The 18,664-nt window shown below is 40.2% G+C and overlaps 3 protein-coding genes across 3 annotated transcripts in view; 2 read left to right on the top strand and 1 right to left on the bottom strand.

Moving 5' to 3' along the window:
* Nucleotides 1-374, bottom strand: part of sbf2 (SET binding factor 2) — an 86,439-nt gene extending 86,065 nt beyond the window's left edge. The window contains 1 exon segment of the mRNA XM_034558141.1: nucleotides 192-374. Within this exon segment, the coding sequence (XP_034414032.1) occupies nucleotides 192-246 (55 nt within the window). The 5' untranslated portion in view covers nucleotides 247-374.
* A 3,196-nt stretch (nucleotides 375-3,570) lies between these two features.
* On the top strand, nucleotides 3,571-5,943 carry adma (adrenomedullin a). The gene is made up of 4 exons (XM_034526318.1): nucleotides 3,571-3,682; nucleotides 4,254-4,356; nucleotides 4,486-4,611; nucleotides 4,787-5,943. Exons 2-4 carry the CDS (start codon nucleotides 4,262-4,264, stop codon nucleotides 5,088-5,090), a joined length of 525 nt encoding a protein of 174 aa, XP_034382209.1. The 5' UTR covers nucleotides 3,571-3,682; nucleotides 4,254-4,261; the 3' UTR covers nucleotides 5,091-5,943.
* A 2,624-nt stretch (nucleotides 5,944-8,567) lies between these two features.
* On the top strand, nucleotides 8,568-18,623 carry ampd3a (adenosine monophosphate deaminase 3a). The gene is made up of 15 exons (XM_034529659.1): nucleotides 8,568-8,580; nucleotides 12,808-13,030; nucleotides 13,141-13,321; nucleotides 13,463-13,628; nucleotides 13,723-13,942; nucleotides 14,081-14,210; nucleotides 14,390-14,584; nucleotides 14,865-14,996; nucleotides 15,077-15,240; nucleotides 15,354-15,480; nucleotides 16,172-16,335; nucleotides 16,620-16,740; nucleotides 17,925-18,098; nucleotides 18,254-18,364; nucleotides 18,447-18,623. The coding sequence occupies exons 2-15, from the start codon at nucleotides 12,810-12,812 to the stop codon at nucleotides 18,621-18,623; spliced, it is 2,283 nt and encodes a 760-aa protein (XP_034385550.1). The 5' UTR covers nucleotides 8,568-8,580; nucleotides 12,808-12,809.
* The last annotated feature ends 41 nt before the right edge of the window (nucleotides 18,624-18,664 follow it).

Consider the following 18,664-nt stretch of genomic DNA (forward strand, 5'->3'; position numbering starts at 1 on the left):
TTATCCGGCCGGTTTATGAGGACATACAAAGAGAGAGTGTGTTTCCAGTGTCGCCTGATAGCTGTGTGGCTAACGTGAAGCTAAGCGCAAAGCTAACCAGCATCAACATCATCCCACACTGACCTGGCGGCCTGGACACAAACCTCAGCCCCGCGGGTCAATCTGTGAGCCGCCGCTCCGTCGGAACTTACCAGCTTTCTCCTGATCGTATCCGACGACCATGAAATAGTCAGCAAATCTAGCCATGTCTGCTGCTTTTCCCGAGTAATACCAACACAATTCAGCATTTTTCCTGCCTCCATAGCACAGCCATGTTTGACAGAAGGAGTGTCACTGCGCTTGCGTGCGGGAGAGAGAGACATCCATGGGCGTGGGCCCTTGAGTTTACAAATACAGCACTGTATCCCAACAGAGGCTCTTTTAGGGCCAAACTGTGCGGTCCCCACACTAGAATAAGACTATAATGTACTGTAACTGAGAGAAATATATTGATAACGACAGTGGGAAAGTGATCAACAGGTGATTTACTGGAGCTCCAGCTTGAAAAGAGCAGAAATGGGAGATTAATAATAATAATATTAATAATAATATATCCTTTATTGATCCCCGTGGGGAAATTCTTCTCTGCATTTGACCCATCCTTAGTTATTAAGGAGCAGTGGGCTACAGTGAAGTGCCTGCAGCAGCTGGGGGTTCAGTGTCTTGCTCAAGGACACTTCGACATGCATGTTGAATAGCAACCAATGCAGAATATTTCCATCAGTATTATGTTCAGCAGGTTATGTGATAATATACTACTTCTCGAGACTTGCTGCCCTCTTTTTTCAGTATAATAATTTAAGGATTTAGTGTCAGGAAAAGGTCTTTCATCTTCCACCGCAAGTGCCACCAGTACGAAAAACACTAGTTCTGATAAAATACACTACAAAAAATATATCTTTTTTTTTTGCAACATGACAATGATCAGGGGTTATTCCTTGGACTCACATATTTGTGTGCTTTTTAAGGCAACTTCATGGAACGCTTCAATCTTCTGGGAAGTCACATAGTCAATCGTTTGTGTTTTAAAATAGCTCTTTCAAACTTAACATGGTTGTATTTGACATACGGTGTTCAGTCTCTTTTTCTTTCTATCCCACTTTTGTTTGCTAGTAAACAGGTTGAAGGCAGAGGTAGTCAAATAGTTGAAACAGAGCCAAAACATGAAGAAATGCCGACCAAGTGTTTGCATAATAAGTGTTTATAATTTCACAAGAATGATGGGAATGCCTCAATCAATACACATTTCAAAGTGACAAACCTGTGACCCTTATGGCATTATAATAATTATGAATCACCTGACAAGTCCGTGCCTTTGGGGTTGACACACTATTTCCTGGCACACCTGGCATTAGTTGCTCAGGTTTCCTGTCACACATATCTGCTCGTACGAATACAAGGACAAATAAAAACTGCATCCTATGACAGCAACTTCATGCAGGACAAACAACATATTTCTATATAAGGAGCCAAAAAGCAACAGCAGAAATGTGTTGTCATGATTGCACAATCTCTTGTTGTAAACTAAACTAAGGGGATTACTTATCTGACGGAGGCAATTATCATTACAAAGTGCTTACAAAACATTTGCTGCTTTGCAGCACATGTGTTTAACATTTATGTATTCTTTGAGTTGAGTCACATGAGATATAAATACACTCGGGGAGGCTCTACATCGGGGACTAAAAGCAATACGATATGAATTACAGAATGCTTATTTGCTAGAGTGGAATGTCAAGTGTTACGTATTTCTAAAATTATGTTGAAAGAGCCCACAGGAGCGATTTTTCCCTTCAATGAAACTGAAACAAATATCCTAACAAAGCATTACAGCAACTCTAAAACACTAATTGAAACCATACCTAGTGAAAGTTTCGGCAGTGGAATTTCTACACTGATAAAACTCAATGTTTTTTTCTCTGGTATTTACAGAATTTCATACACTGTACGATTTAATTTAGTTGGCATCCTATACTCAGTGTTTCTGAGGGACAGGTTATCTCTTCTTAACAATATGCTCATCTCAGACAGAGACTGATCTACACGAGTTGTGAGCTATATGAAGCTGGCTAAACAAAAAACTTGTAACTCCGTAATGCATTATTTGTGATAGTACTTTCTGTGCACGGTTCTCTCCCTTCAGGGCTTATTATTCACATCTGCCTCATGGAGCCCACCGACGGACGCGGTTGTTTCCAGCCTGACAGATCAATCATGAATAAAATCAAAGAAAGAAAGAATTTTTTGCTGTGTTATTTTGACTTAATTAGCTTTAACTCTATTCAATTCAATTCAGTTCAGTTTATTTTGTATAGCCCAAAATCACAAATTACAAATTTGCCTCAGGGGGCTTTACAATCTGTACACATACGACATCCCTGTCCCAGGACCTCACATCGGATCAAGAAAAACTCCCATATAAAACATGCTGCATGCAGGTTTAGAGTGACTCACTGTACTGACTATCCCGTAAAGTCAAATAATGTGAGCGGGTGAGACATGCAGGCAGATTTCATGGCTTTCTCGTTACTCTCAAATAATTTCTTGGATATGCATTCCTGAGGCAAAAATGTCATATTAGTTATCATTTATAACAGCACAAAATCAACAGGGCTGGTTAAAAAATACATCTACGCTAATATTGTTCATATGTCTTAGATTGTTGTTCAAGTTCATTTTCTGACTATTATTTTTAGATAAATTGTAAAATTCCATTTTGCATTTATCCAAATATAAAAATAAATGGTAAGTCCGGGGTCAAATATTTGCCTTGTAAAAGCAAATAAATTGAATATATTGTGTTTACAGTTGGGCATACTTACTCTATTTAATCAGTTACTCAATGCTTTTCTTGTTCCAAATCTCAAATTCATCATCTAGTGTACTTTCAAAGCTAACATGGGACTTCACTGTGTCAGGGAGTGCCCTAAAAAGCAGACTGTGGAAACATTCCTTAAATTATATCCAATTAGCCAGTTAAACTGAAAAGAACGGTGACAAAAACTATATCTAACTGACCTTAAGGTTCACATATCGCTTTTTATTTTGTGATTATTTAGATTTCAAATACTCTCCCCCTATAGAAAGCTGTCAGCTGAGATGAACACATTGTACTTTTACTGGGACAATGTGTAGTGTATTATGGGACTTACTGAACTGAGGACCATTGATTTATTGCCATTGTATCCATATACTGACATAAAACAAACAACATTTTATGAGAACTGTAGAACTTTGTTGATTGCATCATTTATACTGAGCCGTGAAAAAGTTAATGTGTTGACTCAGTGAAAGAGTTAAAACAGGATACACAGGATGTATTACTTATTCTAAAACTATTTTCTTTAATCATTTTCATTTCTATTTCCATCTTTTTTCTGGTGTTGCGTTGTTCTACGTTAGAGGCAAGCACAGCAGTAGTGTACTGGATGGGGTGGGGGAAAAGGATGAGAGACTGTGTGTGTCAGTCATGAGCCCCTCCCACCTCCTGTATAAAGGCTCCCAGTCTGGTGTGTAGGAGCTATTAGCAGAGTGAGACACAGCTGCCTCACAGAACCAGTGGCAATTTCAAGAAACCTGTGGAGTACTCTTTTACAGCTGACTGAGCTTTCTCATCCATTTGAATTGTATCATTGAAATACAGGTATGTGCACTTTCTTTTAACAACTATATTGCTGTGATTTGCTCTGCTACCAGCTGATGGCTCAAACTTGCTTTTTTTAGGTCAGGGCACAAGTATAAGGACAAGGACAGGTTATCTGCCCGGTTATATAAGCAGCTCTCAATGTGTGCGTCTGTGAAGGAATTGCCTTCAAGGTGTAAAGCATCTGACAGAGGCAGTACATCATATACTGTTTATAAGTTGCAATCGATTTTGCTATGTTTTTTTAGTTACCAGATGACTTATGAGCTGAGTTTATTTTGGACCCCGCAATGGTAGACTGTCCTTCGCGTTATTGGCCGGGGGCCCAAAGCATGGTTGTAGGTTTACTTAGCCGAGCAAAATCTGACCTTAGCTTAACTTTTTAAATAAATGAATGATAATGCAAATAACTTGGCTTTTGGACTCTTGTGTAAGCAAGTACCAGTGTGGCACATATAGTAATGCCGTAAGAGTGTAACATGCACTGAGGGACAAGAGGGAATTCATGAAGTTTAATATCAATTTATAGCATGAATACACAACTAACAGATGTTTTCCCTACTCTCCACAGGAGTCAAAATGCAGTTGATCATCCAGTCCTTTCTCTCTTGCTGTCTGCTGGCGACAGTCGCGCACTGTGTGGAACTTGAAGTGAATCCAGAGTTGAAAAAAAGGTGAGTTAACTAAGGAGGAAATAAGTCAATAATCAAAATGTTTTTATTTGTTATACAAAGTGACAGTCGGTCAAGTCTGTGACTGAATGATCTTCCTAAGACTAAATAAGAGTTGTTTTCCTCCCCCAGGCGAAGCATATGGCTCGGCAGCAGATTGAGACGGGATCTTGACAGTGTATCAGTAGAGAAGACAGCAGAGTCCGAGTACTTTGTCAGACCGGAAGATGTCAGGGACACTTTGGTGCCACATTCCAGGTAAGACCCTAATGCCCTATGCTATCCTGAAAGTGTGCAAAACTGTCTCCGTTTGGCCATCATATCATTTTTTGGTCATAGAAAAGGAATACATAAGCAGAGAAAACTCTGCCATTAACAACTCAGGACTGAACGGCATAGATTAATATTCTCTTCTTCTCCCTCTGTCCTCCAGCACTGACATCAATGTCCGAACCAAGAGGTCTAAAAACTCAGGCAGTCAATCAAGAAGACAAGGTTGTTCGCTGGGCACCTGTACAGTGCACGACCTGGCACACCGCCTGCACCAGCTCAACAACAAGTTGAAGATCGGGAGTGCCCCTGTTGACAAGATCAGCCCACAGGGATACGGCCGGAGGCGTCGATCTCTCCCAGCGCACAGAGTCACACTGAGGCTAGAGCATGGCAGGCTGAGGCCCGTGTGGAGCGCAATTGAGTCACAAGTTCACAAGCTCGAGGCGCTCCTCAGACGGACATGAGCAGCACTTAGCAAGAGGAGTTCGGAACAAAAGCGAGGGAGTTAGTATCCTCTCTCTGTTCTAAAATTCTCGAAATGCCTTAAACTTCTGCCAAGTATTTCCCGGCACATTTTTCAAGGCATGAGAACTGAGTCAGAGCGAGACTGGCTGCACTGAGTTTCTATAAAGGCAGAGCCTTGCAGCTCAGCGATGTAGAGCGTGCAAACAACTGCAGCAGGCGTACAGACACTGGATGGCACAGCATGAAGCGAGCTACAGGTGCTGCTCTTTGCTTGGCAGAGGGAAAGGAAGAGTGCTAATACCTGGCAAAGTGGACACTTCCTCTGGCTCAAAGAGGGAACTCTCTTCTATCATTCTTGGACTTTACACATTTCTTCCTCAAGGCCAGGACTTTGATATGTGCTATCCTCTAAGGATTATACCACCATGTTCCAAACTGTCAGTACTTCTCTGCACTTTTCCATTTGGACTTAAATTCAAATGAATCATCAGGAAAAGACATCTTCATCGCAATGCCAAACAGGAAAATAGGCTAGAGAGCTCTGAAGCTCTCAGTTTATATAAAGTTGTGGACACTGTATAAGGGAAATGTCTTAGATTCTGTGAGATATGTGCCAGTCCACAATGGATTGAAATATACTTGAAATTGTTATTGTTTGTACAAAAACATGTGCAATCTATATTTGTTTTTTATTGCAGGTATATGTATATATGAATCCCTTTATTTAAATATTATATATATGTTACATTAAAGTACTTATGCAGATAGAACTATTTTTGTACAGGAAGAAATATATATAAGGGCATTGTAGCTATATGTCATTATTATTTTGCAATCTGTGGTAATAGGATATGTGTTATACATATATATATATATATATATATATTTGTAAATGTGTTCTATTTTATGTGTCAAAGCAATAGCATTGTTATTCAATAAACATTTTGCATACAAAATCTAGACCTTGTCCAGACCTCCTTTGCTCATGGCTCTTGTAAATTGGTGGTAAAAAAAGTGGCATTCTGTGTTCACTGCTACAGCGAGACACAGAGCGCCTGGTCTCTGTTAAGTGATTACAGGGTCTCATTAGAGCCTCCCCTCCTCTCACTACATTCCCCTAGTTATGACACCCCCCCCCCCCCCCCTTCCCCCTCCAAAAAAAAGGGCAGACAGGGTGCCAGGCGCATTCCTGCTTGGTTCAGCTCATATTTGTAAGCCATCAGAAGAGACTGAAGCGTCCATCTGTTTTCAATGGAAGATGGTTGGGACACAAAAAGGCCGATGCAGGGGGTTCCGGTGTTACATTCCTCCGAGGGCATCACAAAAACTGCTCCAACAAAGCACTGATCGTGACCTTCAAATTCAAGCGGACCCCCGAGACTGAACAGAACTTAAGGGCTGCAGACCTCATTACTTGACATATTATTAGCCCTCCTTTCACATTTTGTAGGAGTTTAGGTATAAAAAGTGTGTGTGTGTATATATAGCATATTTCTCTTTTGGCTTTATTCCTTTTCTTGTTTTTCCGTATTGCAGAAATTCACAGTCCAATCAACACTTTATCAACACATTTACTACATTAGATCAAATCATGAATTCACTGAATGGTACTAAGTCAACTCACCGGGTCCTTAGTAAGAGATTCATTGCCACTTATTTGGTGTCCCCTGTGCTCACACGAGCATGGCTATTATATTTTCCTGTAAGCACTAACTCGATATTCCCCCTGTTTTTATAAGCAATTCTAAGTGAAAACATGCAGAACATTATGCAGAAACATGCAGCTGTTCTTTGCAGTATGATTGTGAGCAGGCTATATTGAAAGTGAGGTTCAAAACTTTAAATGCATGTTCTCTATTGCCATCTAGTGAGATTAGATGGGTAAAACGATTTAACTTGTGTTTTTGGTTGTTCTTGGTATTATGAATTCAATTAGATCAGAAATCTGAATTCATACTAAGGTTTGTCTTAATAAGAAGCAAGAACAGCGGCGGGTGAGAAATATGACTATCCCTTTAATTATACTTTTAGGTCATTCATTTAAGTCCTGCCTTTAAACTGCAAATTATACAAAATGCTGAAATCTGGTACCTTTTAAAGAATTACCCCATACTTTCCACAATGTCTATCAATTAATATGTATTCAAAGATTATTTTCATCTTACTTAAATACGTTAAGCAAATACGGGTTAACTTTTATTATCAAGCATTTTTTCTTTGTCAAAGATTGCAGGGGGGAGTCTAACTTTATACAGGGGAACCCGTTCTTCTGCAAGTTATATGTATACTTATATGTATAAGGAGCTGGATTCTGGGGGGCTTTAGTTTTTCTTAAATTGTATTTGACCTATTCCTGAAGTGTATGCCTTAATTATAACAGCACAATGCACAGTAGATATATTGTAACTAGAAAAAAAATAAAATAAAGCAAAGGTGCCATCTAGTGGTTCAATAAGTAAATCTGGGCCTTGTTCTAAGGCTGTGAGGAGTTCACCTTTGCTGTACTGCTTAATCTGCTTGGCAAAGGTATCTGAGACTCTACCCAGAGATGGATTTTACCAGTAAGGGCAGACAGCTTTGAGTTTTGGTTTCTCTGCATCATACACAGAATACATGCTATAACAGAGACACTTACTTTTCCATGATGTACACTGGTGGGGTAAATCCGAGTGAATGTGCTGTAATCGTCTTGGAGGGACTGTAATTAAAGAGACAGAAGCAAGAGCAGGGGTTTCAAGCTTTGAAACAATTTAGTCTTCCAAGTGAAAACAGTTACGTGTTGCTTATCTCATCAAAAGAGCATCCTTACATTGCCGTTGCTTGTCTGCTCATGTCAGCTAAATGTCCTGCAAATGAACAAGACATACACAAAAGAACATGATTAGTCTCTTAAGAAAGAAGGGGGAGAACAGGAAAATCCTGGGATTGTACATGTTGACCCATTTTGAGCATAATTCCAACATCCAATAATATTGCGGAAAAAGTAGTTGAAATGGTGCAAATGACCATGATGGCTGACATCTGCTTTTATTCTGATGTCCTTGCACTCTGCTGCGGTACTGAAAGAGTTAAGGATGGAATGATGAGCACTGCAGGGTAGTGGATGAGATGTCATATACTCTAGCCATAACACGAGCGCAGCATGACTTAGGTGTCTATCCACTTCTCCAAACTTCAGAGACAGCAGAGCCCGAGGAGGTGAGTGCACTTATTTTATATATTAGTAGTCTATAACCAGGGGTGAGGCGGGATTAGATGCAAACATCACTTACAGTACTCTTCTATGTCTTCAAATCGCCTTTGAAAAAACATCTTGGTTTACATGCAGTTTTGTTATTCTGTGTGTGGTAACTGTGTATCCATCAAAAACCCCAAAACGTGTCTCCAAAAAACATTGCATCTAGACGTACTGGAAATGTATCCAGCTATTGGGAAGTTGTTTTGCATTCGTGGATGAGGGCACTTCCTTTATCTATTACTCTTCTCCAGGCCGTGGCCACTGAGAAAGACACGCCTCTTTTAAAGCAGTTTCTTTACTCTCCCTTGCTCATCACTGTCTCTCTGTATTGTAAATGTGTTTCTCTTGTGTTGTTGACCTCTCTCTCAGATATGATGTTGTCAAAGGGACAACTTGGGGTCAGCCATTAACGGCAGAGACTTGTGTGAGAAAAAACAAAACAGACAAGATAAAGAGCAGAATATAGAAATCTGGGTCTGAGATGGGACTGTGAGTGGTCAGGTAACGGCCTCCTATGGGATTATCACAGTAATGGGGGAAAATTATGATTTAAAGTCAGCTTCACATTTCCACATTTTCAGTGCATTTAAACAGACTCACAAACACAAGGGCACACCCTCACATTAGCACAGAGTGAGCACCATTAGGATGTTTCCCATAATAGCGTCAAATAATGCTTTCAGCAAAGCAACACTGTATAACTCGGTTACTCAGCCATTTCATCGAATGTTTCCTAAACCAGATACGTTGATCAATAAGACACAGACTACTGTGCTGAATACAAACTTGTATCTACTGTGTTGTTGGGGTGCTGAGTTGGAGAGTCCTCAATATAGATGGAAGGGTATTTCATCATTTAAGGATTGATTGATCACCCTGCAGTGGTGGGGAGAGACTCAGCAGGTACCTGTTGGAATTCCAGCATGCAGCATTTGCAGCATCTGTTGACTCAAAGCCATATTGTTGTTATACGTTGGGGAACATGGTTTATCACAAGCAGACATGGAAAAAAAAAAAAACTGATCCAGGGCATGGTGAGATTAGGCTAATTATTATTATTATTATTATTATTATGCTGATAAACAGCACCAGAACCATACCCTATTAAGGTTATTTTACCACACTGACTGCTACAGGAGTGTTCTCATCATTGACATAAATGATCAGTCTCTCTGTTATAAATATCTGGGCAAATAATATAATAATAATATACAAATAAATAAAATGCGCTAAGTAGCTCTGCATCATGTACATATAACAAATGGGCAATGGGGTCAGTTATCTTTGCTATCACACAAATGTTAGTTATAATCTGAGTGTACGTAAGAAAAATGCCTTCTGAGGGCAATTCTTTGTTTTTAGAGTGACTCTTAACAGGACACCACTGATTAATTATGTATCGTGTTAAGCAAAAAAAATGAATGTCAGATAAAAACAGTGCTAATAAGCGAAAGCACCAAGATCAATGGGAAAGCACTTGGATTGTTCTCAGACTGCCTGCATGGGGTACTTTTAAGAAAATAATCTAGCAGGTTGTGATTTACTGAATGAAAAAGACAACTGTGACGACGACCTCGTTGTGATGCCTCTGACACAGAAGTAGTGAGGGATCTCTTTTTCTCACTTCCTCTCTAGGTGTGCCCAATGTGCCGTGTGTCAGTCACACATTGTTTGTGTGTTTGTGTCTGAGTCTCGGAGTGAGGCAGTCTTTGTTGACAGCCAGTTTGGACATGGTTTAGGGATTAGATCAACATAAGGCCATGACTCCTTAAAATAGAGAGATGGGCAGTCATAAAAACAAAACTATAATTGTTTGCCACCGTAGGCTCATATATTGACTGAGTCTGACCCAGATAGATACAGACAGAAAACCTTAAGGTACCACTGAATCTGTACGGGGCTTCACTTGAGATGACAACACCTACAGACATGGCTATGAGCAGCACTGAAGGTAAGTGCAGAAATGATGAAATGCATATAAATTGAATACATGACAAAATCATTCAGGGGTTGGCGGTTGAATCCCCACCCTAGTCCATGTGAATTGCTCCCTGTAGCTGTGTCTACGGTGTAGGAATGTAACATGATTGTAAGTCGCATCTCCATCTGCTATTTAGCAAGGAATGGAGGTATTAAATTATGGCTAAAAGAGAAACAACATTGTTCTCACACATAACACTCCCGTAAACACACTTTGTGTATGTATCTGTGTATGTATTTGTGGATGTATTTTCTTATTTTCTTGATATAAAAAAATTAAATAAAAGCATCCTGTGGAGAGGTGTTGTAAATTAGCGTTTTGCTACAAACACAGTGCATCTAGTTCTTGTGCATAAATGTATGTTACCATTATAATACCACTGTGATGTCCATATCAAATAAAGTCAACATGTTCAACAGACATATGTTGGTCAGCAGAAACATCAGAGCATGTGTGGAGGAGATGAGTCTCTGCTGGGCGTTGAGTAGCTCTGACTCTATGACCTCACTTTGGTTCATTCAGTTCGCCAAAAACCTGAATTAGTTAACTAGCTCAACACTAATTATGAAGAAATTGTTATGTAATTTTGACTTGATGCAAGGAACTGAATACAACAAAAGTACGTACAAAATATCAGAAGTGTACGCTAGTCATTGTTAAATAATGTTTTTAAAAAAAGAAGAAAAAAGCTCAAAACGTTTTTCTGAATAACGACATTTTCCAGCCACGAGTTCTTGACCCTGGTTGTCATTGGCAACGCTAAATACCGTCTGTTCTCTAAATGGTGAAATTACATCCTTAATTAATTATGAATATGAACTCACCAGCGGCCGCACCTCAGCACGAATATGAACCCAAACACGTGTAGCGTGCATGATACAGGTCAGTAACACCAGTAGCGACACTACGTGTCACGTGTTAGCGTCACGTGGACGTTAAGTTACGTTGTTGTACAATATCTAAATTAGTGCGCTGGTTGGATGGAAACGAGCCATACTTACTTTTCTTAACGCGTAACGTTCAATATTGCAGTTCACCGTCTAGGATGGTTTAGTCACCGTTGTATAACTCAACGAGCTAAACTACATAATGATGTAGCTACAATATTATTATATCATATATTAGACTAGCTTTAGTAACGATAGCCGCGGAATGAATTCAAGAAAGTGTGTTTAGGTCAACAGTTTATCCTTAGACAATAGACAATAGTTTTTTTATTCATGTTTTGGTGAATTTCAGTCATCGGTACCTTTGATGGAAAAACGGAATAAGTTATTACTATTTTCAGGGCAACGTTAGTTTTATTTCCCAGGATTTGCAGGCTGTTACGATATGACTGTTTCAACTCCAATTTGCTGTGTGTGTGCGCGCGTGTGCGTCCGTGCTTGTACTCCTGACTGTGAGAAAAAGAGAAATACATTTCAGTTATTTCAGTGGATTTAAGTGGACAATTAATAATTTATTAGGCCATCATCTCCGGATCAATACAGCTTTATGAGAATCCCTTTGCACGGTGTGCACGTGGTGCCATGAAGCTCCGGTGATGCTCACAGCTGTTGTCAAGATAGTGTTGTGTGTCAGGAATGATAAGCTTCCTGGAAGCACCCTGGCAGAGCAGAACATTGGCTTATATGGCACCATTATGCAGCACAGCCTTTCTCTATTGTTGCCTCAGCACTCCAATGAGCAGAACTGTATCCTGTATCAGGATATCAGAAAGACACCATCTGATCACTCAGGTTATCTGCTTGCAGAAATAGACAGTTCTTTGTTTGACATACAGTGGGTGAGCATGGCTGTAAACAGATGGAGTGTATCCAGCATTATATACTGTAGTAAAAATAAGTCTCTCATTATTTTCGTTAAGGGGTGAAAGTGACTGCCCCTATAAAGTGACATGTCAAGAATATAGCTCAGGGGATTTGCATTCCTCCCAAGGTCAGGAATCAGGAGAATTGAATAATATCTGACACAAGTTATCTCTAATTCAAAATGCTTTCAACTTAAAAATATGATATTCTACAGGACTAGCTCAGGTTGTCATTTCAGTATCCCATTACAGTCATTTGCTGATAATAATAATTGTCATAGCACCACCTTTCAAAATCTAAGTGACTTGTTGCTTTATATAGACAACATTTCTTGAAAAGAAAAAGGCATTGGATGTTGTATTGACGACCTATGCATCTTGTGTGCTGGTTTATTTGTGGCACCACAAGAGGTGATTCTTTTCTGGTTTTCACTTAGCTTTTGAGAAGTGTTTAAAAGTAATCAGGCATGAACAATACACACAGAGCTCTCCAGGTGGTGATGCTGTGCAGCAGTTAGTTCATGAATGTCCTACAACCCTGACACAGGTAGATTTACTTGTTTACAAAATGAAAACTAGTCAGAGCAAGTACATATCTGATAAAGAGGGCAGGTCCTCTTTGGAACCTATTTGATTACATGTCACCATGTCACCAGTCATTATCCTGAAACCTTTACCTTCTTGCAGACATGCCTCGTCAATTCCCAAAGGTAACTCTGAGTAAAGCAGAAGAGAAGACACAACTGTTAGCGGAGAAACTGTATGCATCAGCGCTAAAGGAAGAAGACAGCAAGGATGCCTTATCCTTGTTCAGCGTGCCTGAGGACTGCCCAATTGGCCTCCAGCAAGCCAAGGAGCATGAACTGCTGAAGGAGCTGGCAGAGCAACATTCAGAGGAGAGTACCAAAAGGTAGGCCATGCTATTGGTTTGGCACCAAATCAAAAAGGATGTTGTCATCAGTCAGATCAATGTCCTAAATGAAACGTTAGCTTATATTAATAGTATTGCTGATTTTGCAGGAAGAAAAGCCTGAAGATGATTCGTTCCCAGTCCATGTCCCTGCAGATCGCCGTGAATACAGATTGTACACGGTCCGTGGTGGTCACGCCATACCTGTCCCCCAGCTCCACCTGCTCATCAGAGCCAGACAACTGCCCCGAATACCAGAGGGTCACTATTAGTGGTGATTACTGTGCTGGAGTAAGTACCGTAAATTAATTAATGCTTTTGCAGCTCTACATTGAGTACATTCACTACTCCCATCTTATATTGTCATGCTAACACAATGTTAAAAAGCGTGGCATAATTGCACAAAATGTATCACATCCATTCCCCATTTAGATCACAGTGGAGGACTATGAACAGGCAGCCAAAAGTCTGTTTAAGGCTCTGCTTATTCGTGAGAAATACTCAAAGCTAGCCTACCATAGATCCTGCAGAACCACAGCCCAGTTCCTCCGCAGTGCTGAGAACACGAGATGGAGCGAAGATGATGAGGTTCTTCCAGGTTTGGAGTGTATACACATTATAGTAATTGATAAACTCACTGATGTTTTATTCTGGTTTAAATGACAGTAACAGAACAATGTTGTGGTCTCCAGACATGTGTCCATGTCCAACAGATGGAGAAGATCCCTACAGCATTCAGAACATCCCTGAGAATCTAAACTATGAACTGAAGATGAAGGATGGGATAGTGCATGTATATGATAATGCCGAGGCTCTAAGAGGAAACAAGCCCCATGACCTTCCTTACCCAGACATAGAGACCTTTGCCATAGACTTCGCTCATGTGCTGGCAATGATTGCAGATGGACCAACGTAAGTTGACAAAACAAAAAGACACAACAGCTATGCAGGTTGAATACATAGCCCTCGTTGTAAAACTGGTTGTGTATGAAGTTACACTTACTAATCTGAGGTCCACTCTAATATCTCATCCACCACTCTGATTTTCAGGAAGACATACTGTCACAGACGACTAAATTTCTTAAGTTCAAAGTTTTACCTCCATGAGATGCTCAATGAGATGGCTGAGCTAAAGGAATTGAAAAGTGTGCCTCACAGAGATTTCTACAATGTTAGGAAGGTTAGACTTTGGTGTATAATACAATATCGTATCCCACAGACTTCCTCTGTAAAAACATGTTCTCAATTCTGCCATAAATTGAACTATTTGTAAAAAAAAAGAAAAGGAAACTTCCTTGTGTGTGTTGGACCCTGAAGTTGTCCAGGAGACTGAACATGGACATTGTTTCTTTCTCTCAGGTGGACACGCATATTCATGCAGCGGCCTGCATGTCTCAGAAACACCTGCTGACCTTCATTCAGGAAACATATAAGACTGATGCTGACCGTGTGGTGTTGGAAAAGGCTGGACAAAAGATGACACTGCAGCAGGTTTTCCACAGTCTCAATAAGGACCCCTATGACCTTACCGTGGACTCTCTGGATGTACATGCTGTAAGACAAGTAGAAAATGACACCATGTTTTGAAATGAGGAGCAACATTGTAAACTCTCAATTTTGTCAGAATGTGGTGAAAACTGTTTATTGTGTTCCTGTCGAGACAAAACTATTATGGGAATTACATTTTTTTTTAATTCTCAATTCCTTCACTCTCTTCCTCTAATTTGTGACACTTTCGCTTCTAGTACAGGTAAATACCAGTATTCATTAGTACTTTTTAATTACCGATCATTCTAACTTCACAATTATGCTTTGTAATTTATAAACTTTACAGGGGAGACACACCTTCCACCGGTTTGATAAGTTCAATGCAAAGTATAATCCAGTGGGAGCGAGTGAACTTCGAGAAATCTTCCTGAAAACAGACAACCTGATGAATGGAGAGTATTTTGCTCGCATCATAAAGGTATCATAAAGTCATCATACTCTGTAAGTCAGAACCTTTACAGAGACAGCTTAGTGCACTCTACTTCTCTTCTTCATTAGGAAGTGGCCCATGACCTGGAGGAGAGTAAGTACCAGCATGCAGAGCCTCGCCTCTCCATCTATGGACGCTCTCCAGAGGAGTGGGACAGTCTGTCTAAGTGGTTTATTCAGCACAAAGTACACTCTCCAAACATGAGGTGGATCATTCAAGTGCCCAGAATATAGTGAGTGCTACAGGGTTAAGAAATATTATTGGGCTTCTAATTTAACATAATTTCTTAAATTGTGAAGTTGTAAATGTCCTAAAAGTATAAGACATTGTTTGTATGTGTTTCAGTGATATTTTCAAGACAAAGAAACTGGTACCTAATTTTGCCAAGATGCTGGAGAACATATTCCTTCCTATATTTGAGGCCACTGTTAACCCACAGAAGCACAAACAACTTCATGTTTTCCTCAAATATGTAAGATATTGTATAATTTAGAGTCCCTCATACTAAAACCAACAGAGCACATCAGGTTTTAGGAGTTAAAAAAAACAACTTGACATACCTTTAAATTATTGACTATGCCCATGTTTCTAATTTATATGTTTACTTTTTAATGTTTTTATATAACCTAATCACTGATATTTCTTTGTGGGAGCTAATACTTTCCTTTAACCCCCCTGGCATTTATGCGCCTATATAAACACACATAATTGATTTATAATGCAGTTGTAAGATGATAAGTGTTTCAATGTATTTGTCAACATTTGTAACTCCTCCATGGGCACCCATAAGCGGAGGATGGTGTATAAACTGATAATGAATGACAATATATGATTATTTGTCTTTTTAGGCAAGTGTATTTGTATAGCCCATTTCAACAACAAGGCAATTCAAAGTGCTTCACATAAAACCATTAAAAGCACCAAAACATAATGCTAAACGGGGGTTTAAGTAGGTGTTACCTTGAGGAGATGAAGTAAGAAATGTGAAGGTAAGAGTAACTAATTCAAGGACATGATTATTAATTTGTTGGAACAAATTAAGCAATATTACAATATAACATATAATAAAGCATTAGAAGTTGAAGAAAAGAAAAAACTAATATTTGTGACATGATTATTTAATATTTCCCTTGGTGCCATCCCAATGACCATTTTTTGCGCAGGTGTCAGGGTTTGACAGCGTAGACGATGAGTCCAAGCACAGCGATCACATGTTCTCCTTCAGGAGCCCAAAGCCAGAGCAATGGACTGCAGATGACAACCCTCCATACAGCTACTACATCTTCCACATGTATGCAAACATCATGGTCCTTAACAACCTCAGAAAGTAAGTGACAATGTCTTCTTGCCTCTTCAAAACATACTTCTTCATTAAAGGAAACTGCTTTGCTGGGAGATTGATGGAGGAAAATGTTTGCCTTTTTAATATTGTGTCCGATATTAAAGTATCAAAGTTCAAGTACTGAACTACTGCACACTCATAGCTGATGAGCGTAACTCGGACATCTCGATATGCAGCGAAGCTGATATCTATACATATTCTCAGTAGGGTGCATACAAGGATGAACAGATTTTGCTCGTATATTGATTGTCCTTTTGTGTCATCTGTAGAGAGCGTGGCCTGAGCACCTTCCAGTTACGTCCTCATTGTGGAGAAGCTGGATCAATCACTCACTTGGTCTCTGCCTTTCTCACATCGGACAACATCTCACATGGACTTAACTTGAAGAAGGTACTTCATGAATACAGATGCTGTTTGCAGAATTTAAAATGATCAAAGAGTATGTATCAAAAGTAATACATACAGCTAACATAGCACAGACCATATGGAACATAGCAGGGACCATAGCACAGACCATAGAGAACATAGCAGGGACCATAGGGAACATAGCAGGGTCCATAGCACAGACCATAGAGAACATAGCAGGGACCATAGCACAGACCATAGAGAACATAGCAGGGACCATAGGGAACATAGCAGGGTCCATAGCACAGACCATAGAGAACATAGCAGGGACCATAGCAGGGTCCATAGCACAGACCATAGAGAACATAGCAGGGTCCATAACACAGACCATAGCCTGGAACATAGCACATACCATAGAGAACATAGCAGGGACCATAGGGAACATATCAGGGTCCATAGCACATACCATAGCAGGGTCCATAGCACAAACCATAGCAGGGTCCATAGCACATACCATAGCAGGGTCCATAGCACATACCATAGCAGGGTCCATAGCACATACCATAGCAGGGTCCATAGCACATACCATAGAGAACATAGCAGGGACCATAGGGAACATAGCAGGGTCCATAGCACATACCATAGCAGGGTCCATAGCACAAACCATAGCAGGGTCCATAGCACATACCATAGCAGGGTCCATAGCACATACCATAGCAAGGAACATAGCAGACAAACCAACACCGAGACGGGGGAACACAGAGTTCAAATACACGAGGGAGGTGCAGGTGATTAGACACAGGAGGATTCGATCAGGGGTTGGGGCAGACAATCACAAAGGCTGGAAAAAATACAAAGGCAGGAAGGGAAGGGAACACTGGACACAAGAAGCAGGGAAATTCAAAATAAAACAGGAAACAAACTAAATCAAATCCAATATTGTGACAAACATGCTCACTATAATTGCAATAATCCAACTGTATCTCACTCTATCTACGTGTTGATGTGGATTAAGGCATACACATACTGATATTACATCAGGTTGTGTTCATTATTGGGAAGCTGGAAAAGAATGTTATATTTAACAACACATTCATTACTTGTGCATCAAAACAATGTACATCAAACAGTAATAGTAATCAAACAGTACTACATGTGCTCCATTCAGTAATGCTTTTAGTTATTGTTTGTCTGACTGTGAGAGCGGCATCTTTTTAAACTTCCCTCAGAGCCCTGTGCTGCAGTACCTGTACTACCTGGCCCAGGTGCCAATTGCAATGTCTCCACTTAGCAACAACAGCCTGTTCCTGGAATACTCCAAGAATCCTCTCCCAGAGTTTCTGCACAAAGGCCTGTGTGTGTCCCTGTCCACAGATGACCCCATGCAGTTCCACTACACCAAGGTAAACCCAGACCCAGACACAGGACATTTAGTCTTTCCAGTTCACGATGCCAGAATATTAGTGTACATTTCTATAAACATAGTATTGCAGTGTGCTTTAAATGGGGTTAGTTCTGCAATGTAAATAACGATCCATTGCTTGTGTCCTGCTTGTAGGAACCACTGATGGAAGAGTACGCTATCGCAGCCCAGCTGTGGAAGCTCAGCACCTGTGATGTGTGTGAAATAGCCAGAAACAGTGTGCTGCAAAGTGGACTGTCTGACGAGGTACTGACACCATTTGGTCTGCAGAATCTTCCCTTACATTTCCATCCGTTTCTAAATACCTAATTATGTTGTTTGTCTACAGTATAAGAGGCACTTCTTAGGAGTGAACTATCTGAAAGACGGACCTGAAGGGAACGATATCCGTCGGACCAATGTTGCCCAGATCCGCATGGGCTACAGACACGAGACACTGTGCAATGAACTCAGCTTCATAGTCGGCGCAGTGATGTCTGAAGCTATGAATTCCCGGTCTGAATAATATGGACCTCGTATTCGACAAGCATGTTGAGCTCTCAGTAA

This window comes from Cyclopterus lumpus, chromosome 3, assembly GCF_009769545.1.
Source record: "Cyclopterus lumpus isolate fCycLum1 chromosome 3, fCycLum1.pri, whole genome shotgun sequence".
In the NCBI taxonomy this organism is placed as follows: domain Eukaryota; kingdom Metazoa; phylum Chordata; class Actinopteri; order Perciformes; family Cyclopteridae; genus Cyclopterus; species Cyclopterus lumpus.